The sequence below is a fragment of the Oryx dammah genome, unplaced genomic scaffold, assembly GCF_014754425.2.
Source record: "Oryx dammah isolate SB20612 unplaced genomic scaffold, SCBI_Odam_1.1 HiC_scaffold_26, whole genome shotgun sequence".
Classification (NCBI taxonomy): Eukaryota; Metazoa; Chordata; class Mammalia; order Artiodactyla; family Bovidae; genus Oryx; species Oryx dammah.
Window position 1 is genome coordinate 95,112,817 of NW_024070210.1, and position 27,876 is coordinate 95,140,692.

Genomic DNA, 27,876 nt, shown 5'->3' on the forward strand with positions numbered 1-27,876 from the left:
CCAGAGGGCCCAAGAGTACATTACTCTTTAAAGAAAAAGGAAAACAGAAATGAGTATCTTCAATTTCCTTGTCTAAATTGAGGGCACACAGCCCTTGGCTATTTACTAAGCTCTCAAAGAAGGCACGCTTACTTGAGCGCTGTTAGATTTTCCCAGGGATGTGTTTTTGGTTGTTGTCTTTGAATTCCTTTTGTCATTGAGAATGCTCATCAGCATTCCTCACAAGTAGGAGTGAGCAAACAAAAGTTAAAGAAAGAAAACTTTCTTCCTTTCCAACTACTGGCACTCACAGCTAATTGGTTATCTGATTAAAAAGCAGAGACATTACTTTGCCAGCAAGGGTCCGTCTAGTCAAAGCTATGGTTTTTCCCATAGTCATTTATCGATGTGAGATTTGGACCGTAAAGAAAGCTGAGTGCCAAAGAATTGATGCTTTTGAATTGTGGTGTTGGAGAAGACTCTTGAGAGTTCCTTGGACTGCAAGGAGATCCAACCAGTCTGTTCTAAAGGAGATCAGCCCTGAATATTCATTGCAAGGACTGATGCTGAAGCTGAAACTCCAATACTTTGGTCATCTGATGTGAAGAGCTGACTCATTGGAAAAGACCCTGATGCTGGGAAAGATCGAGGGCAGGAGGAGAAGGGGATGACAGAGGATGAGATGGTTGGGTGGCATCACCGACTCAATGGACATGAGTTTGAGCAAGCTCCAGGATAGAGTGAAGTACAGGGAAGCCTGGCGTGCTGCAGTCCACGGGGTCGTAGAATCGGACACGACTGAAAGACTGAACCGAACTGAACTGATTAACCACCGTTAAGTGATTTAACAAAGACATCCTCGTGCAACAGCGGTATGCACTGTAGGGTGGGTGAACTGAGGAAACCACGGCCATGAAATGTAGGCCAAGAGCCCCCTGAGTCAGGGACCAGCATGTTGTCACTGAGCTGCGAGGAGCTGGGGAGGCTGCCCTGGTGTACCTGCTGAGCCCAGGTCTCCAGATTTTATGAGACCAAGCTGGCCACTCCAGCTGCTACTCTGGGTAGGTTTTTGGTTTTGCTCTTTCCCATTTTGAAATACAAGGCTCCTCTTTGGAGTTCAGTCATCCCAGCAGATTTGTTTCCAGTGGCTTGGTTATCTGAAACATTATTTAGTCCCGGGAGAAGAGACAGTCTTCCTATCCCAGCAACATCTCTAAAGGTAACTGACATATTGAAATTGCTGTGACAGTTTAGTCTAATGGATAGTTGAGTCTGCTAAGTTGCTTCAGTCATGTCCGACTCTGTGTGACCCCAGAGACGGCAGCCCACCAGGCTCCGCTGTCCCTGGGATTCTCCAGGCAAGAACACTGGAGTGGGTTGCCATTTCCTTCTCCAATGCATGAAAGTGAAAAGTGAAAGTGAAGTCACTCAGTTGTGTCCGACTCCTAGCGACCCCATGGACTGCAGCCCACCAGGCTCCTCCATCCATGGGATTTGCCAGTGCTAGAGTACTGGAGTGGGGTGCCCCTGAATCATGAGTAAATGAACTAAGCTATCTGACGTTTTACATGCATCATTGCAGCTTATCATCCTGGCTAGTTTGATACAGTTATCCCATATATAGGTGAGGAAAACAGAAAACCAAGGCTCAGAGCAGTGAGGTAACTTTTTCTGGATCACCCCAGCTAACAAGTGGTCTGTGTGACTCAAGGCAGGAATTTTTATACTGTACTCCACAGGGATGGACACCCGGGAAAGCCTACATTTGTATCATTGGTACAAAAGGGGAAAGTTCCTGATGTTTGCATTGTTGCATATTTAATATTAAAGATAAAGTTCTCATCAAGATCATAAAATTTTCTAGCTGGCATAGAGCATTGTGTTATTTTTCAAAACTTTAACAAATGGAAACAGTGGGAGTTTTTTTTAATGCTAAGATATTTTAAAGAATAATGCAATTGCTTTTACTCTGCCAGTGTGAAACTAGTCTGCAAGTAATATAAGCCTTTCATGAAATTGTTGAAAAAAAAACGTGAGCTGAAAATAGACATTATCCAAGATTTAAGCGTGTCTGTCTTTACTTCCAGCCATCCCTCCATTTATCATGAATACTCTGGAAAAGAAAGCCTTTCTCAAGGTAAGCCCCAGTTCTATTTATCCTTGTCTCAATCCTTACAATTTGTCTTCAGACTTCAAACTATACAGACTATTTCCCACATGGATAGGGAATAAAGAATTTGAAGGCCAGTGGCAATTGAACACTTGATGAAATATTTTATTTCTAATAAGAAATGTTTGAAAAAGTTCTCATAAATCTTTCATTTGTTGAATGCTGCCCACTCCTCTTGAGCGGCCATAACCCAAGTACATGCTTATCTTAGTTATCAGTCAGATCCCTAGCTAAGTAATAATGAAAAGAGGGTATGAATTTGGAATGATTTGTTTGTAAGTCCCTGTACATACTATCTGAAAGGAAAGAATAATTGGGAGTAGCAGCTTCACAGAATACTGAATTAGTGCCTAGATGTATTTTTCTGTGGTAATCGTCTTTAATAATCCATTAATCTATCAGCCGCCTCCCCTCAGGGTCTGAAAATATTCCAGAATGAAACTGTAACTGAGAAACCTCTGTGCACTGTCTGCATTCTTATGGTTTCCAGGATTCAAGCGCAGTTGTATGTAGTTATGCTTCACCTTAGCTTTCCAGTTTCCTGTAACAGGTAGGGAAGAGGCGGATGTTGTAACTCCTCTGGTTCCTGCTGTGCGTGGAATCTGACACCATTGCTCCTGCGGGAGGAAGGCCTCCAGCTCCTGGCTGGGGGAGCAGGCGTGTTGTAAACACTGCAGCTTTCTCAGGGCAAACTGTCACAATGAGGGAACGCTACCAGACTTTGAAAGAAGGACATGGTTCATGGACCTGACGCTTTCTGAATGATTTCTGTGTATTCACGCTATGGGCTCCAGAGGGGAAAATTAAGACCAACACCAAATACTTTTCAATGCAATTACATTCTCAGACGATAAGCCAAGAAAAGTATGCTTTGAAAAAACAATAGTATTGAGTGCCTCATTTGACTGGCATGTCGGATGTACCAACCCTATGTGAGAGCAAGAAAGAGGGCCCTCTCCTCGGCAGCCCGTTCATTCTCTCCTGGGAGCTTTGGGTACATGAGCAAATTATATTCTCGGAGCTTCTTCCTCTAGCAGTCTCACATGTCGATGTGAGTGCTGTGATGGGGTGTTGCAGTGTCTCTGTAGCGATCGAGCTGTTCTCCTCCGAGCATCCCGGGCGATCCACAGACCCCTGGACCACCCCCAGGAAGGAGCATTCTCGCATGCCTGCTGAGTCTCCATCCACCTCCTGGTGGATTTCTACAGTCTTAAGTGTAAGACTAAACAAAAATATAAAACAGTTTCACTGATTTAACCAGTAAAGCTATTAGTGAAGACCAAATGTAAAGGTGACCTCATTTGACATCTTACCTACTTTGATAAGCTCTTACTTGAGGATTCATGAAAAGGCTTTGCTGAAGTCTCCTTCCTCTGCAGAATTTAGAAATGATGAATTCTTTAAAGCTGCTCAGGGATTAGTGTGTGTGCTGGAACAGGGACTAGATCTTGAAGCTACCATATTATATAAACAGATGAACTCTTTAAAGCTGCCAGGGAATTAGGGGATGTACTAGAACGGTGACTAGGTCTGGAAACTACTAAATTATGTAAACATCTAAAAACTCACCAACTTTGATGTCTAATTGGTTTTCAGATAATATTTTAAAAAAATGTTGATGCTCCTTTCTCTATCTATCCCTGCTTTCCTTATGGGAAGTGGTTTAGGCTTTGAAGGGGAAAACCTGTCAAATGAACTTAGAGAGGGGCCATCAGCCTTATCCTCCAGGATGCTGGTAGGAAATGGAACATCCAGTGGCTTGTTAACTTTACAGATACAGAATTGATACACTGTGTTCTTCACTGCTAGCTCTTGATCTGATAAGACATTAGGATTATAGTCCTTCTACAAGGTCATATGTTGACCCAGGCAACCTTTGGATTTTCCTGATTGTTAATTTCTTAAGGAATTGGCATGCCAACTTCAGGGGCAACAGAGAATCAAAAAAAAAAAAACAAAAAAACCATATCTAATAAATCCAACCTCCCCCTCCTGCAGACTTAAAGCAAAATCAGACTTTTAAAGCAAGATCAGATTTCCGCGTGGATACAAGGCTTCGAGACAGTCACCTCATCCTGTTGTCTGGCATAAAAGTAAACTTTTGCAGGAGAGGAATACCAAGTATGAGTCATTCCACCAGTAATACATGACTGTCATGAATCAGCACCTGTGAATGCAGCGGGGAGACCAGCTTCAGTGGCGGTACCCCCACCATCAAAGCTTTCCCAGTCCTTTCTCTCGGCCTCCCCAACACCACCCAGCACCCAGTTAGCAGAGGGGTGTCAGCAGCCCGACTCTGCAGCGAGGCTCCGAATCTGGCCATTTGCCACTGCTGCTGGGACATTACTCCCTGGGCGTCTCACTCCTGGCTGTGGGTATTGAGCACACATGGGTGCAAATGTGGGCTTGAGATTCCAGAAATTCTCTGAGAGAGTCTGCATGCAGATCTGTGCTCATGCTGAAGTTAGGTCACCAGAGAAAACAGTGATGTGAACTTGGCCCTTTCTTCTCCCAACCATCATGGCCTTGAACTCCCGAGGTCTCGGTGTCGTTGGGAAAGTTGCTGCCATTACTCTAATATCTCGGCAACAGACACTGGCCAGGAGACAGAGCTGGGCATATTGCATCATTTTCCGGCTGGGACAGACAGAAACTGCTACAGATACAGCCTGGCATTTTCTTCCATGAAGCAACCAGCAAATGACACAAACAGTTAGCCACTATTCCCACATGGCCCTAGGGTTTTTCACACGAAAAATGAATCACTATTGTGTTTCCCTCCCTTGTCCTTCCTCCCTGGTTTCCTTCCCCTTTGCCTGCCCCACTTCCCCCTTGAAGGGCCTCACACAGGGCCGGAGGAGGCTGCTGGCATCAGAAGCCATGTGGCGGGGCGGGGAGGCGGTCAGAGCAGCTCATGAATCCGTCCAAGGGCCTCACTAGCTGTCAAGGGTCTGGCTGCAGCTAAACTGATTCAGACCTCCTTGGAGGATGATGTTTTGAAAGAGCTATGGCTAAATGTTGAGCTCCTCAGACATACATCACACTCCTACTTTCAGGGTTGTTGTTACATCAGAATATTGCATTTTTGCCTGCGTAGCAAGGACTGTAGGACTTCATTGATGTACGGCCATTGTGAAAGCAGGGGTGGAGGCAGCTTATATTTGTATCCATACATTTCCATCTGCAAAGCACTCTTCACACACTATTTTGAAAGGGAGGCTCTTCTGAGCCCCTTTGACAAAGGCTCAGAGATCATTTCTTCAGCTGTGCATCATGTCCGTGTGGGCGGCCACGTCTGCCTGGGTAGGTCGGCCCTCTGTTCCCACAGCTCCAGCAGCCAGATGTGCCTCCCTGCAAGGACGTGCTTCTCGGGGCTTTCACCTTGGATGTGACCAAACTCTGCAAACATGAAAGGAATTGAATGTTCTTGGCTTTTTTAACCGGTGAGCTTGGGGAGCATTCGGCATGACTCATCCTTCCCCCCACGCCCTGTCTTTTTCCAAACGGAGTGCTAGCAAAAAGCATCAGCTGTGGGCAGGTGACTCACTGAAATCTTTGCAGTAAACCAAAAGTTCACTGCTTAAAAGCTGATGCTTCACCCAACAGTTTTCTTGAAGAATAGCTCTTGTGGTCTCTTTACCTTGCTGGCACTTTTCAGTGAGAACAAAGTTGATATGAATTGGGTCAGATAGGAGCTCCTCATTCCTAAAGTTCTTGTTCGTTTATATTTTTTTTAATAAAGGTGGACGGCTCTGTCTACTCAGTAGATTTTCAGGATTGTCTGCTAGTGGAGTGCGACTGTAGCATTTATTTGTTCATTTGTTTGATGCAGCAGCCCTTTGGTCAATGCCTGTTGCACACCAAGCAATGTGCTGGGTGCCATTATCTTCAAAATAGGGTTTCAGAACCATACGGTGTGGTGGCGGGGAGGGCACAGGGCATATGGTTACAACGCATGGTGAATAAGAGTGTGGGGCATGGCGGGAGCATAGGGGAGTCTCTCCCCCAGCTGCCGCAGGTGAGCGGAGACCCCTGAAGATGGCTGGCCGGGGACACAGGCGCTGCAGAAGCACAGAAAGGACACAGAGGTGGGAGGTCTGTGTATGGTCAGGTTGCCTGGGATGTGGGCCAGGTGTAAGGAATTGATGTCATACACATAAACTTATCAACTCCCAGTGGTTCATGGGGTCTAAGTGTAAAAGTCTACAATTGTCACACTTCTAGGAGAAAATAGAACATCTTTGAGATCTGGAGTTAAGCAAAGATTTCTTAGACTTAACACCAAAAGCACAGTCCATAAAAGAAAAAATGGACAAATTGGGCTTCATCAAAATGTTAAAATTCTGTTTTTTGAACACTATAAAGAGAACGAAAGGACAGGGAACAGACTGGAGAAAATTTATGTAAAGTATGTGTCTGATAAAACACTTGTATCCAAAAGATACACCTACGTAGGAAAACAACTCAGTGTTTTTTTTTTTAAGGCAAAAGGTTTGAACAGATATTCACCAAATATACATAGATATCGAATAATATCACATGTAAAGATGCTCAATATCTTTAGTCATTGGGGAAATTCAGGTTAAAAACCACATTAGCTACCTCTAAACACCTATTGGAATGGCTAAAATTAAGAAGACTGACCATAATAAGCGTTGGCAAGGATGTAGCTAAAGGACCTGAAGCTCTTATTCCCTACCGGTGGGAATGTAAAAGGATACAACCACTTTGTTGTTCTTATTGTTCATTCTCTAAGTCATGTCCAACCCTTTGCAACCCCAGGGATTGCAGCACACCAAGCTTCCCTGTCCTTCACTACCTCCTGGAGCTTGCTCAAACTCACGTCCATTGAGTCAGTGATGCCATCCAACCATCTCATCCTCTGCCACCCTCTTCTCCTGCCCTCAATCTTTCCCAGCATCAGGGTCTTCTCATCAAGTGGCCAAATTATTGGAACTTCAGCTTCAGCATCAGTCCAATGAATATTCAAGGTTGATTTCTGATAAGATTGACTGGTTTGATCTCCTTGCAACCCAAGGGACTCTGAAGAGTCTTTGGAGAATAGTTTGGCAGTTTCTTAAGTTAAACATATGCTTACCCTGCAATCCAGCCATTTCACTCCTAAGTATTTACCTAGAAGAAATGAAAATGTATGTCCATAAAAGGCAAGAATTTAAAGCAGCTTTATTTGCAATAGCCCAAAACCGGAAACAGTCCAAATGTTCATAAACAGGAAAAGAGATTATCAAAGTCCATTCACACAATGGAATACCTAACCCAGCAATAAAAAGCTCTGAACCATGCATATATACAACAGCATGAGTAAATCTCAAAATAATTATACAAAAGAATAGATACTGTTTATAAAATCCTAGAAATCATAAACTAGTATATAATGACAGAAAGTAGATCAGAGGTGGCCAGGGAATGGGTATAGTAGAGTTTAGGAAAGATGGTGGAATAGCCAAGGGCACAAGAAACAAAACAAGCTGATAGCTACAAATATTTAATTGCCTTGATTGTGGCGATGGCCTCACAGCTGAATACACGTCAAAACTTCTGCACAGTCAGTATGTGCAGTTTACTGTATTTCATATACAGTATGAAGTAAAGAGTAGTGATCATTGGAAAGAGAAAGAATTTACTCATACTAACTTTTTGAGCTTTTACTTCATTGAATATGTATCTTTTTAAACTTGTGATTACTGTCTTTAATTCATTTAAAATATCCTGAAAATTTCCACAATTCTGTGCTCTGTCCCTCCCTCAAGTTCTGTGATTATTTAGGGGAAAACCCAAACATCCTCAGCTCACTTTTAAAATCTCAGACCACGTTCTGTTTGAAGTAGGGGTGAATGAGGCGGGAGTGGGTGCTGGAAAGGAGTTGGGAGCAGGGATGACATCCAGGTTAAGCTTCATGGGAGAGATCGGAATTGTCCGGAATCCTTGCGGTTACTGAGAACCCTTCCAACAAAACCCTCTGCACGAGCCTCCATCAGCGTTTGGTTTGTGCACACCCGTTGTTGAGATTACACACGGCTGTTCAAGAGTCCACTTAAGAAGAAGAGGCTGCTCTCGTGGGCTCTCATGGGTCTATCTTCCAGCAAGATCTTATTCAGTTCTTAGCTTGCCTTCCCGTCGCCAAGTCTGCGCTCCCAGTCTGATGACACACGGAATGCTAGGAGGACGATTTACCATCTCCTTAGGAAAGTCATGCCGCACCCGTCGGAGCCAGCTGCCCAGATGCGGTTTTTCCTTCTGCCATCCCTTGAGGGGCGGGGCCGTCTGTGCGAGCTCTGTGGGCCTGTCTCTGCTTGCTGACATCTCTCCCTTTCTCTCCCTTAACCCGCGGGATGTACCTTTTCGCCAGAGGAGCCTTCTCGGAGAGCAGGGTACGCCTCTCACACAAGCCCCCTTGGGGTCCTCATCTTTTAATTAACCACTTGTGTTGACTCTGGCTGATTTCATTACAACTAGTTGGCAACTTGGTGGCAGCTTTTTCAGTGGCCTTACGTATATAATCTGTATATCTCGTTGCTCTTTATATTGCATATTATGCTTTTATAAAAAGTCCCTTTTGAAAGCTAAAAATCTAATAACACATACTCTCCAAAAGACCAACCAACTCATTCATTTCTATTAACAAAAAAGTGGCAGCCAAGAATTTGTTATGCTAGCAATTATTTTAACCATACTGACAGCAACTAAAACCAGGAGAGGAGAGGGGCGGGAGCAGGGCAGCAATGGCTTTGGGTTTCTGAACATTCCAGGCACAGCTCCAGGTGCTCGATAAATGTTATCTGGAGTATCTTCGTGCACATGCTTTTAGGAGCTGTTGGGATCTTCATTCTGCAGAGAAGGAACCAGAGCTTGGGCTGGGTGGACTCTGCCTCCCTTTCCCCACAGTGGGGGTGAACTGGAAGGACAGAGATTTGGATACAGGTTTGTTAGCCTTCCAGCTTTGGAACCACACTCCTCCCCAGCCAGGAGACAAATTATAGCCAAGCAATAACATTTTCTCCAGCTCCCATTTACAAGCAGGCATCTCCCTGATTCTAAGCGCAAGGGAGGAACAGGAGAACCACCTGACCCTTGCATGTGCTTCATGGCTAGATGGCGAGGGCTGCAGGAAGTCGGGACTAACGTGCCGTTGCAGTGGTACCCCCACATCTCGCTAATCGCACCCCAGCTGGATCTTGTAATGTGGCCACGCTCCTTCCAATTAACCAGCAGAGAAAACTGTCTCTGAGAGCCTGTATAAAGAGTATTCAAATAGTTTATTTCTTTACCCAGAGGTTCCCATGGATGAGCGCACCTGTTCAAGTTGGAATAGTTGGCTTTTGGTGAGTAGAATTACTTCAATGTCATTCTTTCTTTTTTTAAGATTAATATACAGCATATGAAAGTGAGGGCTAATATGGGACATGCATTTTGAAAAATGAGACCATCTCACAACATCTGGTCCCAGTCATTAGCTAGAAAGAAACCGTCTTTAGAGAAACCTGCAACGTTTGGGGCTATTTGTATGATTCTTTTTTTTAAACTCCTTTTATCTCTTTGATTTTTTTCCCTTTTTAAAATTATTTTGGCAGCCCTTAGTAGTAAAATTACACACACAGTACATATTTTTGTGTTGGCAGTATAATACTCAAAAGAAAGAAAGGGGATTGTTATCAAAGTAGAATAGAAGAAGTCTGAAAAGTAGACCATTTCAAAAGTGCTCTGATGTGTCTTTTTCCTTTTTCTTTAAGCTTGGTATTTGCTACACCTCTGTGCTGTGCTCTGTTTCCACAGAAAAGGTATGTATTTGTTACTCTTCAGAATGATCATGCGTTTTAACCCTAAAAACTAGTTGAAGACACAGGTTCATTTAACTAGGAGCAAAGTTGAGTCTCAAAAAGATAATGAAGCTGAGTCTCTAAAAGGAAGAGAGAGGGGCAGAAATTAAATGCACATCTGTTTAATATCAAAACTCTCTTTGCCCCGCTCTTTGCTACCTGCTATGCTTACATTTGAAAATGCTTTATTCTTGTGTAAGACCCAGGTTAACTCTTGTGCAAATTTGCTCTTATAAAAATTTAAATATGATTCACTGGTGCCCAGTCCATTGGCAAAGGCGTCTACAAGGCAGAAATATTAGAATTTAAGTTCCACCCCCAGGGAGAGCAACTGCGCCTAATGCACTTAACTTTGGCAGTTGGTATATTGGCTTTCCTTCTTCCTACTTGAGTTTTTTTTTTTTTCCCTTTTTGCCTTAAAAGCTTTATTGTGCATATATCTTTCATCACAAGTTGACCTTGAATCCTGCCTTTGATGTAAGAACAGGATTAACTGGCGTTAAATCAGCATCGCATAAATCTGAGGCGTCAGCCTTTTTCTCGTCTAGCGTCCAGGTGCAGAGGGGCAGCACTCTGCTGTGTGGCTGTGATTTCTGCTTCCAGTCCAGCCTTTGCCATGTCCTTCACGGGCGGACAGACCCCGCACAGATGCCCTTTAATGCCCGAGGCTTTCCAGTGGCTTTGGGACGCGGTAGTCTCTTCTAGAACTGACTTCATCATGGCCCCCTATCTGATAGAGACATCTGTCTTTTATCTGGTCCTACACTTCTCTTTGACCCCCACTGTTGTTAGCTGGGGACTTAAATTTCAAGGAGAAGGAATCTTTATCACCTTGATGCTCATAGTTAAGCCCCCCTTGGAGAGGGCAGGAGCTTCAGAACCTGTTGTGAAGCCCGATACAGATGAATTTCCTGAAGAGGAGCACTGTTTAATGGGGCGAACCCCAGAATCTCAGGGCTTCAGGTAAGAAAGGTTTGTTTCCTTAGTCTGCAGTTCTGGAATATCAGTGTTCAGCACTTGACCTTGCACTCAGTGACTTAAGAGCGTGGCATTTGGGTCGAGAAGGATCTGACTTCCAATCTCAGCTGCACCTCTAGTTTCCTTATCTGTAAAATTAAGATAATACTTGACTTTCCAAGGTTTTATAAGGGTTAAAAATGCATAATGTCTGACCCAAAAATTGAGCACTTAAGTCATAGCCATTATCATTGCCATTAGCAACATAATTTTTAACTTACCCAAGGTCTCCCTATAGAGAAGAAAAAAACAGCCACTGTGTTTTTTCTATATTCATAATTTTTCTTTTTTTGCATTATGTCTATAAATCTATATCCTGTCTTTTTAGCTCTTAGTTAACCACATCTCAACTATGGTGGTGGTGGTTTACTCACTAAGTCCTCTTTGAATCTTGCAACCCCATGGACTGTAGTCTGCCAGGCTCCTCTGTCCATGGAATTCTCCAGGCAAGAACACTGGAGTGGGTTGCCATTTCCTTCTCCAGGGGATCTTCCTGACCCTCTCCACTGCAGATGGATTCTTTACTGACTGAGCCCCTAGGGGAGCCCACTCAAGTAAAGAACAATTCTTAAGAAACTAATCACTAGTGTTACCAAGCCCAGGTTCAGCTGCTTGCAGCTCAGAAGCCAGTAATTCAAGACACAGGTGTCAGTAGAAAGGAAAGATGCTTTAATCAGGGAGAAGGTGAACACATGTCCAGAGACCAACTCCAAAGATTTTGCTCAGTTGTGACAGTTCTTTTTTTTTCATGTAATACCTTTTATGAAAAAAAAACTTTTAATTTTTGTATTGGAATGTAGCCAGTTAATGGCACCCCACTCCAGTACTCTTGTCTGGAAAATCCCATGGATGGAGAAGCCTGGTAGGCTGCAGTCCATGGGGTCGAGAAGAGTCAGACACGACTGAGCGACTTCACTTTCATGTTTCACTTTCATGCATTGGAAAAGGAAATGGCAACCCACTACAGTGTTGTTGCCTGGAGAATCCCAGGGACTGGAGAGCCTGGTGGGTTGCCGTCTATGGGGTCGTAGAGTCGGACATGACTGAAGTGACTTAGCAGCAGCAGCAGCAGCCAGTGAACAAAGTTGTGACAGTTTCCAGTGAAGAACAAAGGGACTCAGCCACACACACACATGTATCCATTCTCTCCCAAACTCCCCTCCCATCCAGGCTGCCACATAACGTTGAGCAGAGTTCCCTATGCTATACAGTAAGACCTTGTTGGTTATCCATTTTAAATATAGCAGAGTGTACGTCTCCATCGCAAACTCCCTAACTATCCCTTCTCCCCATCCTTCCCCCGCCCAGCAACCGTAGGTTTGTTCTCTAAGTCTGTGAGTCTGCTCCTGTGTTTTAAGCAAATTCATTTGTATCATTTCTTTTTAGATTCCACATATAAAGGATGTCATATGATATTTCTTCCTCTCTGTCAATCATGACAGTTTTTAAAGGAATAAAAGAGGAGGGGAAGGAATCTCAGTGAACCACCTACTCTGTCTTCAGATGTTGTCTTGCCCGAATGATCTGCCTGCAGATTGCTTGGCAGGGGGCAGAGTAAGGGGTGGGTGCTGGGGATAGAGAGCTCGTCATTTTTTTTTTTTAACTGCTTAGTTCTTCATTCTTCTTTCTATCTAGGAAAAGAACAGGTTATTCAGGACAGCATAAGTCAGGAGTTAGGTTAAATTGCCTGGTGATCTCATTCCTATAATTAGTTTCTTTTAGGATTAGAGGGGAACAGAAATGGGCAAATAGGAAAGGGGCAAATGAGCTTTCCATAACAGAAAGTCAACAGTTTTGCTGGCAAGTTTTTCTTCATCCTCTTACATATTAAGTATGCATTCATAATGAAAAAATAAGCTTTAATACATATGCACATATAAAACATTCAGGTACCTTTTTTACATGCATAAAGCAGAGACTTACAGTGGTCCTTCTCAGTAGTGTGACTACAAGAGATGTTTTTTCTCATATATTTTCATATTTTCTAAAAGTTTCAGAATATATATCACTGTACAGTGGACAGAAGCACATTAATGCAAGTGAATTTTTAGTGCTAAAAATTCCACTGAATGCATGTGTCTTTTTCTCATGAATTGTGAACATTTATGTTATTTTTCTTAGGAAGTGTCCTGACCAAGATTACTTTCTGATACATCAGGGTCTGAGAGTGTGATCACCATACCTCCTTGCCAGCAATAAGTGGTTTTTAAGGCTTTTAGTAAGATGAGAGACAAAAAGGGGTCTGACGGTGCCTTTCTTTCTCATTTAGTCATAGTTTCCTGGGATGCAAAGCATTTTTCAAACAGGGCTCTTGCACCAGTCGTGGGGGTGAACAGGGGTCCTCACTTGCCTCTCCCCAGGTTCTAATTTCCACCGTCCATGGGATGACGCTGTCGTTTTCTCCCTTCTCCCAGTTCCATGTCTGTGACAAGCTTGGAGGCTGAGCTGCAAGCCAGGATCCGAGAGACCTACCCTGAATTACGGCGTGTGTACTTTAACAAGGGGTTATAAAGCAGGTTAAGAAGCATCTTCAGAGGAGCCTGCCTGCCGTGAGCCTGGTGTAGCCAAGTTGGAGAGGAATAACCTGGGCGGCCGGGTTCTCTCGGTGACAGAAACCTTTTAAAGACCCATAGAAGCCTTTAGAGTCCAGCTGCTACTTACGGCACAGCCCCTGGGGGTGGTCTAGGTGCCTCGCCTGCCAGCCCCCGCCCCTTACATTTGAATCATGATACGATTTACAGACACCCTTCCTGTAGCTTTTATAGTCACTGTTTTTTCAAAGACAATGTTCTGACTCACACCCAGAGTTTTCCAGAGCACCACTAGGCATAAAGTTAGATGTTCAGTATATTGATTGTCAGTCAGTGAAAAGGAAATCTGTTTAAAATACTGAAATTTTATCCCATTCTTGTTTCAGATCAAGGAGAGCTGAGTAGTGAGTTGAGAAAACACAAAAGCCCTGAGGCTAAACTGTTAAAAAAAAAAAAATAGACTCGTAAATATTAAGGACAGTTTGCTTTTCTGCCCAGGTTGGGCAGGAGGCAGCCTGAAGTAGAAGAAGAACGTTTTGGATTTGTAGGATAAAAGCTCCTTCATATACCTCCTGAAAGTCAAAGTAATAGACAAGTGTGATGCATAGAGGCCGCTGTCAACATCTGTAAGCTTTCCTATTGCTGGTCGCTTTCTTTGATTGAATTTTAAATTTATTCTGTTTTATATTCTTATGAAGATATTAATCTTACCTTGCACTTGTTGACTTTATATTCAATCATTTAAATCAACTAATTAACTGAAATGCACAAATGTCAAATTTTGGGAGTATATTCAAAACCAGCAGTAGACGACTGGGTTGAATCTGGCTTTTTTTTTTTTTTAAGAATCAAGAGGTCTCATCTACCTACATCTCTTTTCTTGTCATCCTGTAAGATCTCTTTGGCTTTCAGAAAGCTACAGAAATGATGTGTATGTGAATCAGTGACTCAATGGATTTTACTTGAATGTTGTATATTACATTCCACCGTGTTTGAAAATAACCAGCCCATGGACCACTGTTTACATCACCTGTTCTAGTTTCACAAGTAATGTATTCAATGTAACAGAGGTTATGCTGTAATTCTATAGAGGTTCAAAGGCATATGTGAGGTGGTTATTTCAGGAAGTGTAGACCACTCAATACGATGTGTAATTCAGAGACCTGTAAGTGGAAACAAATGTAGAAACCAGTTTGGGCGGATTTGTGCTGGCGCTGTGAGCAGACTGAATTTCCTCATGAAGACAGGATGGCGTGCCTTGTGTCTGTGCCTCTCTTTTCTCTAAAACAGTGAGTGGGCCCGAAGCTGGGCTACTCTGGGCCCTCCTTTTGCTGCCAGAGCTTTCTCACGCAGGCTTTCTGTCTTAAGCCATTTGAAGCAAAAGAGCTTCCCCGTGACATTCTGACCTTGGACGTCTTTTGTTGCCATTTTTGCTTCTCTTTAAAAATTGGTAAAAGCTAGAAATTTGAGGCAGAGCTCCACGAGGTGCTTAAAGGGCACTTTTAATAAGAAACTAAGGCAACTTGCAGGGTTTCCCCAGCGGCTCAGATGGCAAAGAGTCTGCAATGAGGGAGACCTAGGATCATTCCCTGGGTCAGGAAGATCCCGTGGAGAAGGCAATGGCAACCCGCTCCAGTACTCTTGCCTGGAGAATCCCATGGACAGAGGAGCCTGGTGGACTGCAGTGCACGGGGTCCCAAAGAGCCGGACACGACTGAGTCACTAACACTTTCACACTCAAGGCCTTGAAGCCTCCATCCCCCCACCCCCGCCCCCAGCTAACCTCAGAATTCTTAGCCCCGGAACATTGGCATTTCCGTGTTAGTCTTAACCTTCATTGAAAAATGAATGACTGGTTGGAAAATTGACAAACTAACCAAACGTTTAATACGTACCAGGATGAGATAACCAGAGCCTCATGACAAAAGGGATAATGAGCCTGGAGATGTGTCTTTTTAAACATTATCTGCTGAAGCTTCTGATTTTTGATGCTTCTATAGAGAAATATGAACTGTAGAGTTGAATCATGGTTTATCAAAAGGAACAAAATGAACCAAGGTTGGCAGTCTTTGCTGATCTGTTAGGAATACCTTTTCTGGAGAAAAGTTGACATGAAGTGCAATAAGCTTGTAAAGGTAAATCGTTATTAATATTTTGGGTAACATAATGAATTATAAGTATGAACTGACTGGCAGCTTTTATTTCAGTATTAGCACAGTGTCTAGCCAGTGTTGGAATCCATGTATTATTTCATTTCAACTGGATGAAATGTTAAATAAACTCAGAATGAAAATAAATCCTCTCTTTTATTTGTATGTAAAGGACAAAGCAGTTTTTATGTTAAAGTCAATGGTACCTTTCATTCAAACTTAATATCTAGGTACCGTCAAGTAACTCCTATATTAATCAGGTAATACATTTCTGGTTTTGGCTACCAGTTTCCCACTTTTTTGAACAGCATAGAGGCACCCGGCACCCACCACAAGCCCCACAGTGTAAATTCCAGGAGCATTCATTCTTACACGGGGAATGAGATTCTGCCTTTGGCCTTGGTGACCAACACCCTTGCACATGATGCTGAGGTCAATTTGCTTTTATATTGTTCGTCAGATTCTAACATGGAACTCGCGTTTTCCATAGTTCACAGAGAAAATGTTCATCTAACCCAGGATCTGGGGAGTGCCTTTTAACACGCGATAGAGAGCTGAGCATTTTGCTCTCCTTGATCACATCTCCACACCTGTTTTACTGCTGGAGCTCTGTTCCTCACTTAAACCATGGAGATATATTCGAGATATATGCTAGGGGTCAGACACAGCCAGTACAATCTTGATCACTCCTACTGGTAAAATACATGTATTCAGGCTGCTGACATTCTTTGTGACCTTCAGTTTTATTGGTTTGGATCGATTGGACAGGATAATTGGACCTGCCTCATAGAGCTGTTGTAAACAAGATAACTCCAGTACAGCGCTTCACATATTGCTGGGCACACTCAACGGATGATTGTTCATCATATATTTGTTTAAAGACACTGGATGTGCATTCAAAATGCCAGTATATCAATATACTGGTAAGATTTCAGAATCCCAGCAACTTCCCCAGAGACAACCCACAACCTCACTAAAAATAGATTTAAATGGTCACAGGGAGACACTTGAATCCATGCTTTTAAAGTCCCTAACAAGGGTTTGCCTAAATGAGACAGTGGTAAGGAGAGTTTCTGCACATAGATGAGAAAGCTGGGGCTTCGATAGTACAAGCTCAAGACTGTTCCTAGTCGCTTGAAGACTATAGTGGCAGCCAAGGTCTGACACCCAAAGCTACAACTGGAATGCTCTAATAAAATTCGTGTTTCAGAATTTGTGTATTCTCATGCAATTAGTATTTCACTGAAAGCCAAAGAAAAGGTTATATTTTGTAGCAATGACACAAGGACCGCTTAAACTCCAGATATTCAAAGTATGGCCCATATAGCCCAGCAACATCCAGGTTTGTTAGAAACGCAAGTGCTTGGGCCTCAGCGTCTGCACAAACAGGAGCCCCAAGATTCCTACACACATCATAGCTGGAGAGGGTCTGCCGAGCCACATCCCCGCTGCTCCCAGAGACCCAGGTTTCCCTCGGTCAGTTTCAGGTCGACTTCAGATACTCTGAATGTGTGTATCCACCCCTCACCAGACTCCAAGGAAGCTTGCAGCCTCAGTGCTGACAGTCTTAGGGACACGATCAACATGCTTGCGATTTCTGCTTTGTCCACGACCACGGCGCCATCACCTGAAACCAGAGGCCCCAGGCAACCCGTGATTATCCAGTTCATCCTGGAATTCGGGTTCTTTCCAGGAATCTGAAGAAGGGTCATCCCCAGGATGTGAAAAGAACAAGGAATCTAAAGGTTTCTAGGAACAGAGGTGGAAGTGAACGTTACCCCTGGGAATCGAGAGGCAAGATGGCTGGGACCATCCAGGTTGTAGCCATTGTTCCTGAGCCAACCCAGCTGGCACTGAGGACCCCGCTGCCCCTGGAGCTTCTGGCGCAGAAGGAGCACTCAAGACAATCCACAGCGGGCTTGTTGAACCCTTGGGGAGCCCGTGATATGCCCAGTCTTCAAGAGAAGGAATGAGGCTCAGAGAAGAGGGCTGATTCGTCTAACATCACGTGGGGGCCAAACTGCCCCCTCAGTCCAGGCCTGTCAAACCCGAGTGTCTGCCACTGTGCTTCCCAGCTTTTCCATCAACAGGCATAATGAGAACTAGCTTTGGTACAGTAAATCACAATCTTCAACATGGTTTTTTTTTTTTTTTTCTGCATACATTACTCCTTGTAATACCCCCAAGAGATTCCTGTAAGCGCCATCTCCATTAAAAAGGTAGGGAAACTATCTTGAAGAGGTGAAATCACTTACCACAAACCAAACGTGGTGAATTCAAAGGACTGTAAAAGATGTACTCACGTTCCCACATACACCCCACAAGGTTTGTAGAGCATACACATTCAGATAAGCTCCGAGCCAAGGTGAAAGACAGGTCCACAGGTCATTTCCAGATGGAATTCCGAATTAATGCGACCAGTGATTCTCAAGGGATGGTGCCTGGGCCAGCAGCGTCAGCGTCGCCAGACCTGCGTGTTCTTGGGCCCTTTCTATTGTGCTGAGTCAGACACTAAGGGGACTGCCAACGAGCCCTCTGAGTGCTATGACACAGCCCATTCACAGCCCATTGAGCACTGTCAGGCAGATGTTGGGATGAATGCTAGAGGCTCAGCTCTGCTCTAGGAACCGAGGAAGCCTAAGTGCTCTGACCCTGTTTCCTCATCTGTAAAGTGAAGTTGCTTCCCTCGTTGACATATTGAGAGGATTCAATGAGAATTAACAAACGGACAGCCCTGGGACCTCTCTGGTTAGGACTGTGCTTCCAATGCAAGGGTGTGGTGGGTTTGATCCCTAGCCAGGGGACTAAGATCCCACATGCCTTGCAGCACAGACAGAAGATAAAAAATAAATGGACAGCACTTAGCCTGGTGTCTGGCACAGTGCACACTCAGCACATTGTCACTGAATTTATATGATCCCCAGGGCCGGAAGTCTGACAGCATTGTTGGTGATCCTGCTGGGAAACAAGCACTCTCAGGACCACTGGTGGGCATCCAGATTTTCCTGTAAGATAGCTTGGCAGTATTTATCAAAGCTTATAAAAACACACACCCTCCTTAATGCAATTTCACTTCTAAGAATTAATCCCCCAGGTGAATACACTCAGATTCACAGGAGGCCTGGCTACTCCTGGGAGCCTTATGAATGCAATGGTCAAGGAAGGTGAAGGGAGGGGGAGGTTGGAGAATGTTTACAGAAACTGCCAGGTAGGAAAAAAAAAAGTGTATGTCATTATCAGGTAATCCAAAGTATAAGAGTAAATTTTCCCTTGGGGAAAAATCTTCTAATTTCTGAATTGGATTTTTGCAAGAGAAATAATAATTGATTTTCACAAATATCATTTGGAAAGAAATGCTCTCTCTGGATAGTGCAATTTTAAGTAATGTAAATTTAAGTAACGTAAAATTTTCTAATTTTCCATTTTTTCTTCTGCTTCTGAACTCAGGACATGTTCAATACTTTAAAAAACAAGAACGACAACTATAGGTTATAGACCCAGTTTTGTAATAAAAATTGCATTGATATGTATAAAAAGATATGTTAGAAAGCTCTATGCCACAATGGTTAAAAGTTGGTGTCTGTGGATTTACAGGGAAACTTCATTTTCTTTACAAGTTTCTGTTTCTCCGATTTTCTGGAATGCTCCTACATTGGTTCTATTGATAAAATCAGAAAGATGTCAAGTTCGGGCCGTTCAGTGGCCTCAGCACAGACTCAGAAGAGCATCGACCCTCCCCTGGATTCCAGCTCCCGGCTAGAAATGAAAGGAAACAAAATCTGCCTTCTGAGCCCAACCTGAACCTGTGGTTTCAGCGCTCCAGACCAGAGAGAGCCGCAGCGCCGAGAGACGCCGCCAGGGGGCAGCATAGCCTGCAAGATCGCGCGGTTGGAACCCGCCGAGCCCCAGAACGGCCGGCAGAGGACGCGAGGCCACAAACTGCGGCCTGGAAACGTGCATCTCTGGATTTCCGAGGCCAGGTCGGGAGGATGATGCAGGAAACTACGAGAAGGACGTGCTCTCTCAGGCAACAGGAACCTGGGAAGATGCGGAGACAAGCAGGGATGGAGTCATCCCCTGGGGCTTATTGTGCCGAGCGCCTGATTCCCAACGGGAGGAGTCACCGCTGAGCCCAGAATCACTGGGGGCCGGAGTCTGTCCCTGCCCTCGGGCCATCGCACCTGGTCCTGGACGAGGAGCCCTGAAGCCAGCTTGGAGAGGGGAGCTGGGAGGCGGGAGGGCTTTAAGGAATGGTATCTCAGCTGATACTGGGGAGAGGAGTACAGATTTTTCACTGGGAGGAGAAAAGGGGCGGGGAGAAAAGGGGGCTTCTCCTATAGGAAAGGCTTCACCTTACCATGAAAAGACCTGGAAGCTCAGGAAAGTGTGGCTGAGTGGTGTGTGCAAGGGAGGGAACTTTGGGGGAAATGCCGCCAGTATCTCAGGATTGTGAGGGCCCTTCAGTACCCAGTGACGCAGTGCCGGCTTCATCCTGAGAGCAGGCAGGCCCTCTGCAGTGTTTGTCCAGGGGAGGAACAGCAGCCACACCCTCACTCGGCCACTTACTGCTTTTGTCTGGGTGGCAGCAGCCAGATCCCCTCTCTGAGCCTCAGTACTCTCATCTGTAAAATGGAGACAATAAAACCTACATTACAGTCTTGTTGTGAAGCTTAAAATGGATAAGTGGAGAGCCTGAAGTCATGACTTTCCTTCCCCTGTCCTTTTATCTCTCTGCAGTAAAGCAAATAGAAAAGACAGACCAGCAGGCCCTCATTTACAGTAGGTCACAGTGGCAGCTCAGCGAGCATGACTAGTCCAGGGGAGTCGTCCCACCTAGTTTCTAGGGACCAGGAAATCATTTCATCCTGTGTGATTGCAATCAAGAACAAGTTCTTTCGTCTTATTCCCGTTTATAATGAAAATGTATTTTAATCATGTGCAGTCTCCAAGAAAGATGGTAGCAGGAGAGAACAGTGCTTTTGATAAGAAAAAGCTAAAAATAGAGATGAAGATGTAGATTCTATTGAAATTCCAAAGGATGCCAAACTCTGAATAATCATTTCGGTCCAGAAGGTAGGAGGGGGCGCTGCTGGGAACCCTTTTCCCCTGTGCAACCATTTCAGGTGCAGCAAGAGAAGGGCTGTGCAGCTTTCCGGCTGGGCGGCGTGGGTGCAGACGGCTGAAATGGTAAAGAAAGAAAAAGTTTTCTTCCAGCAGCCTTCTCACCAGCAGGGTGACTCACATCTGTAAATCCAGTGATGGCGACCTGAGGAGGAGGAAGAGGGTGCTGTTCCTGAAAAAGAAGCTGAGACGGAATTTTGCTTCAGCTTCCCAGAGCTCCTTTGCAAGGCAAAATCTGGACAACGGGGAAAACAAAACAAAGAAACCCCAGGCTAAGTGGAGCCTGACAATAAAAATGGAGGGAGGAAGAGGGGAAGTCTGGACAGAAAGCTGCCTGGACCAGCTGTGGGCAGTAGCTTTCAAGTCTGAGAGTTGACAGCCGGCGGGGGCGAGGGGGTGGTTGGGTGCAGGTTTGGAGAGAGAGGGTGCCAAGAGGCAGCACATGCGGAGCTCCCATCCTTGAAACTGCACATTAAGAGGGCACCTCAGTCTGGGGGGAGGAGCTTCACTGCAGCATCACCTGAAGAGCCTTTCACAAGTCCCACTGCTCAGGCCCCATCCAAGCCGACCACATCCCAACATTCAGAGGTGGCCTGGGAATCGGCATTTTAGGCTCCCCAGACCTTGGGTTCTGAGTGCAGCCGGGACTGAGAACGGTTGTTCTCAGGATTGAGGAGTACACGGAAGTGTTTTCGTGGCTTTGGAGGTGCGGGAGTTGGAGGAGGGGAGCGAGGGGACCGGGACGTGGTTGATGCCCGGCAGTGACATGCGGTTCAGCAGGGAGCTAGGCGTGAGGGCGTGTCATCACTTAAATGCACTCGACCCCCCAGGAGCCGCCGTGACAGACAGGGGGGCTCGCAGTCGCTGAGCAGTCGTTTTCCCCTGTGGCCACCTCGTTTACTCTCACAGCACCCTGTCAGTGAACTGTGACTCCGTGGCCACCCCTTCACGGGTGAAACGGCAGCCTTTCAGGCGCTTGCCAGGGACCCGGGACCCCGGATCCGCAGGGCGAAGGGAGGCAGGGCGCTCCCCGCCCCAGACCCTGCGCTCAGGCCGCCTGCCTTCGCGGCGAGGGGACGAGCCCGCCTTCTGACCCCGGGGTACGAGGGGACCGGACTGTCGCTGGACGCCCGCAGCAGATGTCCGCAGGGGCGCAGCAGCGCGGGAGTTCTGGAGAACGTGGGTCTGCAGAGCTTGCAGCGTGAGTGGAGTGATGAGGCTCCTGGAGCCCCGCAGGGAGCTCTATTCCGGGCACGCAGCTGCCTCCTCCAGCCTTTCCCACCCGCATCCCCGCTCCGGCAGATTCCCCCGGCACGCCTCCTCCTTCAGCCGTGTTTTCTGCCTCAACCTCTCTGACCTAAGAAGCTCTTTCTTTTCACTACCAAAATAGTACTTGTTCATAAGGACAAACTACGATGACACAGAAGGGTGTACAGTGATCGCTTCCTTCTTTCTAATCCCAGCCCCAGCCCTGCTTTCTTCGGGGGTGGGGGATGGGAGGTAACCGCCTTGAATTGATCTGTACTCATCGGGCTGAAGAAGGGATAGGCTCCCACTCCAGTATTCTTGGGCTTCCCTCCTATGGCTCAGCTGGTAAAGAATCTGCTGGAAGATTGCAGCAGATCCTCTGGAGAAGGGAAAGGCTACCCACTCCAGTATTCTGGCCTAGAGAATTCCATGAACTGTATAGTCCATGGGGTCACAAAGAGTTGGACACCAGTGAGTGACCTTCACTTTCGTCTGGACCTTGCATAGTATGCCATTAACTGTAAGTGGGCTCAGGCTCCCCAGCTGGCACTAGTGTGGAATCCGCCTGCCAATGCAGGAGGCTTAAGAGATGCAGATTCGATCCCTGGGTTGGAAAGATCCCCTGGAGGTGGGCATGGCAACCCACTCCAGTGTGCTTGCCTGGAGAACCCCATGGACAGAGGAGTCTGGTGGGCTATGGGCCATAGGGTTGCAAAGACCGAGACACAAGTGAAGTGACTTAGCACATAAGTATATTTGGTTTGACTTTGTACAACTGAAATACACATATTCTCCTACAACTTCATTTTTCCCCTTAAAATTTTCTCATTTTTTAAGTAATATTTATAGCTCTTCCTCATTCTTGCTAAGAGCTTCATAGAAGTCTGAAGCAGCAATTCCTATAATTTATTAATCATTCCTCTGTTGATAGACATTTCTGTTATTTCCACATTTTTGCTACTACCGAAAAAATAAAAAATTCTGTCCTGAATACCCTTGTGCAAAGATTTATATTGTTATGTCGTTGTTTCTCTGATAGAGGTTCCTATAAGTGAGATGAGTTAGGTCCTAGGAGCATTTAAATTTTTGGTGGTGATGATCAAAAGGAAAGGAAAGTGAAGTCGCTCAGTAGTGTCCAACTCTGCAACCCCATGGGCTGTAGCCTACCAGGCTCCTCTGTCCATGGGATTCTCCAGGCAATAGTACTGGAGTGGGTTGCCATTTCCTTCTCCAGCAGATCTTCCCGACCCAGGGATCGAACCCAGGTCTCCCGCATTGTAGACAGACACTTTACCTTTACCATCTGAGCCACCAGGGCCAGCTGTATTTAGCATTTATTTTGATGTACATGATAAGCACAGTTTATTCATTATCCCATTTTAGCCTCTTATCAACTCTATAAGATAAATTCTATTATTAACCTCATTTCTTACACAATAAATTGAGACCTAGAACGGCTGACCCCCTTGCTCCAAATCCCACAAAGATCATGTGAATTGTCCTCCGAAAGGGTATTTTACTCTAGCAGTAAGGGTCCACACCTTCCCCAACACAGAATATAATTGTCTTTTTAAGAACTAAAAATCTAAAGGTAACTTTTAAAAAACTTTACTTTGTTCCTATCCCTGCCTCCTCCCCCTTTGACCTTTCATGGGCCTGATGCCTGTCGGTCCCTTTGCTCTGCTACTGTCTACACAGCCCTTAGGCGCCAATGCTCTGGGTACACTGCTGTTCAGTCCCCACGTCAAACCTATGCAATAGGAGCCAATCATCCTCCTTTCATAGATGAGGAAACTGAGGAGCAGAAAGGTCATGTGTCTCCCCTGGGGGTCAAGGTCAACAGGAGCAGGAGCCAGGCTCGGACTCGGAGGCAGTGTCTGCACCCCTCCCACAGACAGGGTGCAGAACAGCTTGCCATCATTCGCACTGCTCCGTCCTCTCTCCTGAATGCTTCCAGGCTCTCATTACCTACCGAGTTTTAAAAACACACTTTCCATCTTGGAATTTGTCCAGTTGGGAAACGATGCTTCCTGGTAATCTGGTCCTAAATTCCTTAGCAAAAGCTGCAATGAAAGGCTTGTCCTCCGTGAAGTCCCACCAGAAGTCCCATCTTGGAGATGCGAATCAGATGGTGGAAAGGAGAGTGCGCCATGTGCATAGAGCCGGGGGACTGCCTAGGTCTCCCCAAGATCTGCAGCTGTCAAAGACCAGAGACTCCAGTTCTGGAGATGCTACAGTTTAGAGAACGAGCCAAGTTGGCTGACCCCGTGCATCAGAAATGCACCTCCCACCTACACTGTTGGTGGGAATGTAAATTGGTACAGCCAATGTGAAAAACAGCATGGAGTTTTCTCAAAAAACTAAAAATAGAGTTATCATATGATTCAGCACTTTCACTCCTAGGCATATATCAGGAAAAAGAAGAAAAAAAAAGAACTCTAATTTGAATAGATACATGCTTCCCAATGTTCATAGCAGCATTATTTACAGTTGCCAAGATATGGAAGCAAGTGTCCATCAGCAGATGAATGGATAAAGGTGTGGTGTTCATATACAAGGAAATACTACTCAGCCATAAAAAAGAGTGAAATTTTGCCACTTGCAACAGTGTGGATGGATCTGGAGGGTATTATGCTAAGTGCATAAGACAGAGAAAGACAAATACTGTAAGATCTCACTTATATATAGAATCTAAAAAATACAGCTAGTGAATATTTTAAAAAATGAAGAAGACTAGAACAAAAAAGAGAGAGAAAGAGAAGGAAGGAAAAAAAGAACGGCCTCAAAGAATGACATGGGTGGTTCCAAGCATGGTGGCTGCCCCACCGTAGACATGACCCTTTACCTGCCCCTCTTGTTCTAGGAGGCTCCCCAGGAGTCAAGCAGACAGAGGACGGCTGAGAGAACCGACTCCGTTATGCCTCTGAAAGTAGTCTTCAGTAGTGTCCAACTCTGTAGCCCACCAGGTGCCTCTGTCGATGGGAGTCTCCACATTGGAGTGGGTAGCCATCCCCTTCTCCAGGGGATGTTCCCCAGCCAGGGATTGAACCTGGGTCTCCTGCCCTGCCGGCAGATTCTTTACCACCTGGGCCACCAGAGAACCCCCTCTTTATGCCTCTAGTAATAATGAAAGCATGGATGGCCTTTCCCCAGGGCGTGACTGAGCTCTTCTCTGGCTCCGACCCCCACTTTCATCAATCTCTCATGACCCATAGATCTCTAGAGCCTAGCTATTCTCCCCCCACCTTCAGCCCTACCCCCTCGGGGGGAGGGGTCTTTGAAATCCCTGCTGAATGAGGCTCTTCACATCAAATCAGTGAAACAGACCCAGAACAGAATCAGTCAGGGCACACGCCCAGGGGCGTCCAGAGTCCCAGGGACTCTGCCTTGGATGATGACTCAGTTGCTGTGTGCCTCTTTGAGCTCTAGCTTTCTTGTTTGTACAATGAGGCAGTAATAGGAGCTGCCTGACGGGGTTTGTACAAGGAGCTCTCGGGGATGCTTGGGGGAGGAGGCAGCAACAGAGCCTTGGGCAGACACACCAGCACCTAAGGGTAGGTCCTGTCTCAGTCCCTGGGGCTGCTCTAACAGAAATACTGCAGACCAACCTGCCTTATAAACGATGCAAATTCAGTTCTCAAACTTCTGGAGGCTGGGGAGTAGAAATCATGGCCCTGGCGGTTCCGTGTCTAGTGGGGACCCGCTTCCTCACTGAGGGCCATCTCCTCACTATAACCTCACAGCCTCCCAGGTTGAAAGGGAGGGCTGGCTCTCTCTTTGGTAAGGGACCTTATCCCAGTGCTGAGGGTTCTGCTCACATGGCCTAATCACCCCCGCACAAGCCCCACCTCCCTAACAGCATCGTGTCGGGGATTAGTTTCAAATGTGAGTTTCAGGGGCTGGGGACACAAATGTTCAGCCTGCAGCAGTTAGCATCTCACCCGGGGCGCCCGGTGCTCAGACAGTAGGACTTGAGATCATATGTTTTTAAAGAGGTGGCACCAGGGAACGCAATGGGGGAACAGCGGGGAGTGACGGGAGCAAGCCAGCGCCGGCTGCGGTTTGAGCGGGCTGCTGTGTAGGCACCCGGGGGCTCAGGCCACTGAGGAAGTGTGGAATCACATCCGTGTCATCACCCCGCACAACGGGAGGGAAGTGCGGGCAGACTCTGAGCCCCACGATGTAAGCGTTGTCCTGGGAGGTGGTGGTCAGCCCCACTGAACGTCTGGGCACAGCTGCGTGAAGAGAAAAGGGCAGAGAAGAGGGATGCAGAAGCTGGAGGAGGGTGGTGCTCAGCTTCAGGCCCACCCTGGAGGCTCAGGAGCATTGCAGGGGGCCTTTATCGATCCTGCTCCGCTTACCGTTATCACCAGGAACAGTACGTATGCATAGAGAGGTATTTTTCTGTTCACGAACCACCTAAATGGAACAGAGTGCTTTGACCACCTCAGCACGCATGCGCATGACCAACTGGATCTAATTTTTATTTTCTCTGCGATGCTTGATGGCTTCCCAGCTGACGCTCGCGGTAAAGAACCCGCCTACGAAAGAAGGAGATGCAGGCTCAGTCCCTGAGTCAGGAAGACCCCCTGGAGGAAGGCACAGCAACTGACTTCAGTGCTAGAGCCTGAGAATTCCAGCAACAGAGAAGCCTGGAGGGCTATGGGCCAGAGGGTCACCATGAGTCACACACGACTGGAGTGACTTCGCACGTATGCATGTGGCACTTGGATTTCAGTAAATACTCAAACAGTCTCCCTGGTTCCGGGAAAGGTAAGGAGGGAAATGGCCGCTTCTGGAGGCCTTCTGTGTGCCGGCAGCCGCGCTAAGCACCCGATCCTCATACAGCTCCAGCCCTTGGGAGTTCATCGCACTGTTTTGTAGGGAACAAAACTGAGGCCTGGAGAGGTAACGCATCTTATCCAGAATCACACAGCGGGGAAGAGATCCAAATACATGAAATTTAAAATCCCAGCACCAGTCATCCCAACTACTGCTGGAATGGGATGAAAAGGGCTCTACCCTTTGAAGGAGTCCAGAGATCTGGTGAGTGGAGAGGACAGAGCAAAGTACTCAAAGTCAGATGCCTGAAGGGCTGAGTTAATAACCTTAAATCACTTCCCACAGGTCCTCCTCCTGAAGGGTTTCTCTTCTGCTCTCAGGAAAGCCAGCTGATAAATTGAACACTGAGATGGAGAATGGTCCTGCATTCCCGTTGACTGGGCATCATTGATAACAGCACCCTCTTCTGTTCTCAATCATCTTGGTTTGGACATTGAGGTGTCTCCCTCTACAAAATTGTGGCTCAGATGGTAAAGAATCTGCCTGCAGTGTGGGAGACCAGGTTCCATCCCTGGGTTGGGAAGATCACTTGGAGAAGGGAATGGCTACCTTCTCCGAGCATCCTTGCCTGAAGAATGCCATGGACAGAGGAGCCTGGTGGGCTACAGTCCATGGGGTCACAAAGAGTTGGATACAACTGAAGTGACTCAGCGCACACACACACACACACACACACACACACACGATATTAAGTTTAAAGAGCTTCCTATGGTTTATTTTACTTAATGCTCCCCACAATCTTGAGAGTTGGGCTATAAAGAAAGCTGAGCACTGAAGAACTGATGCTTATGAACTGTGGTGTTGGAGAAGACTCTTGAGAGTCCCTTGGACTGCAACCAATCCATCCTAAAGGAAAAGAGTCCTGAGTATTCATTGGAAGGACTGATGCTGAAATTGAAACTCCAGTACTTTGGCCACCTGACAGGAAGAACTGACTCATTGGAAAAAACCCTGATGCTGGGAAAGATTGAAGGCGGGAG

General features: G+C 46.0%; 1 protein-coding gene across 2 annotated transcripts in view; it reads left to right on the forward strand.

Moving 5' to 3' along the window:
• LOC120853593 (sideroflexin-1) overlaps positions 1 to 15,832 on the forward strand; it is a 56,223-nt gene extending 40,391 nt beyond the window's left edge. Inside the window, exons 8-12 of one of the 2 annotated variants that reach the window (XM_040227552.1) lie at positions 2,067 to 2,116; positions 8,520 to 8,541; positions 9,443 to 9,492; positions 9,901 to 9,948; positions 13,419 to 15,832. In XM_040227552.1, coding sequence (XP_040083486.1) covers positions 2,067 to 2,116; positions 8,520 to 8,541; positions 9,443 to 9,492; positions 9,901 to 9,948; positions 13,419 to 13,448 — 200 coding nt within the window. In that variant the 3' untranslated portion in view covers positions 13,449 to 15,832. The remainder of the gene's footprint in view (positions 1 to 2,066; positions 2,117 to 8,519; positions 8,542 to 9,442; positions 9,493 to 9,900; positions 9,949 to 13,418) is intronic. The other variant, XM_040227551.1, reaches the window with a different exon arrangement.
• The last annotated feature ends 12,044 nt before the right edge of the window (positions 15,833 to 27,876 follow it).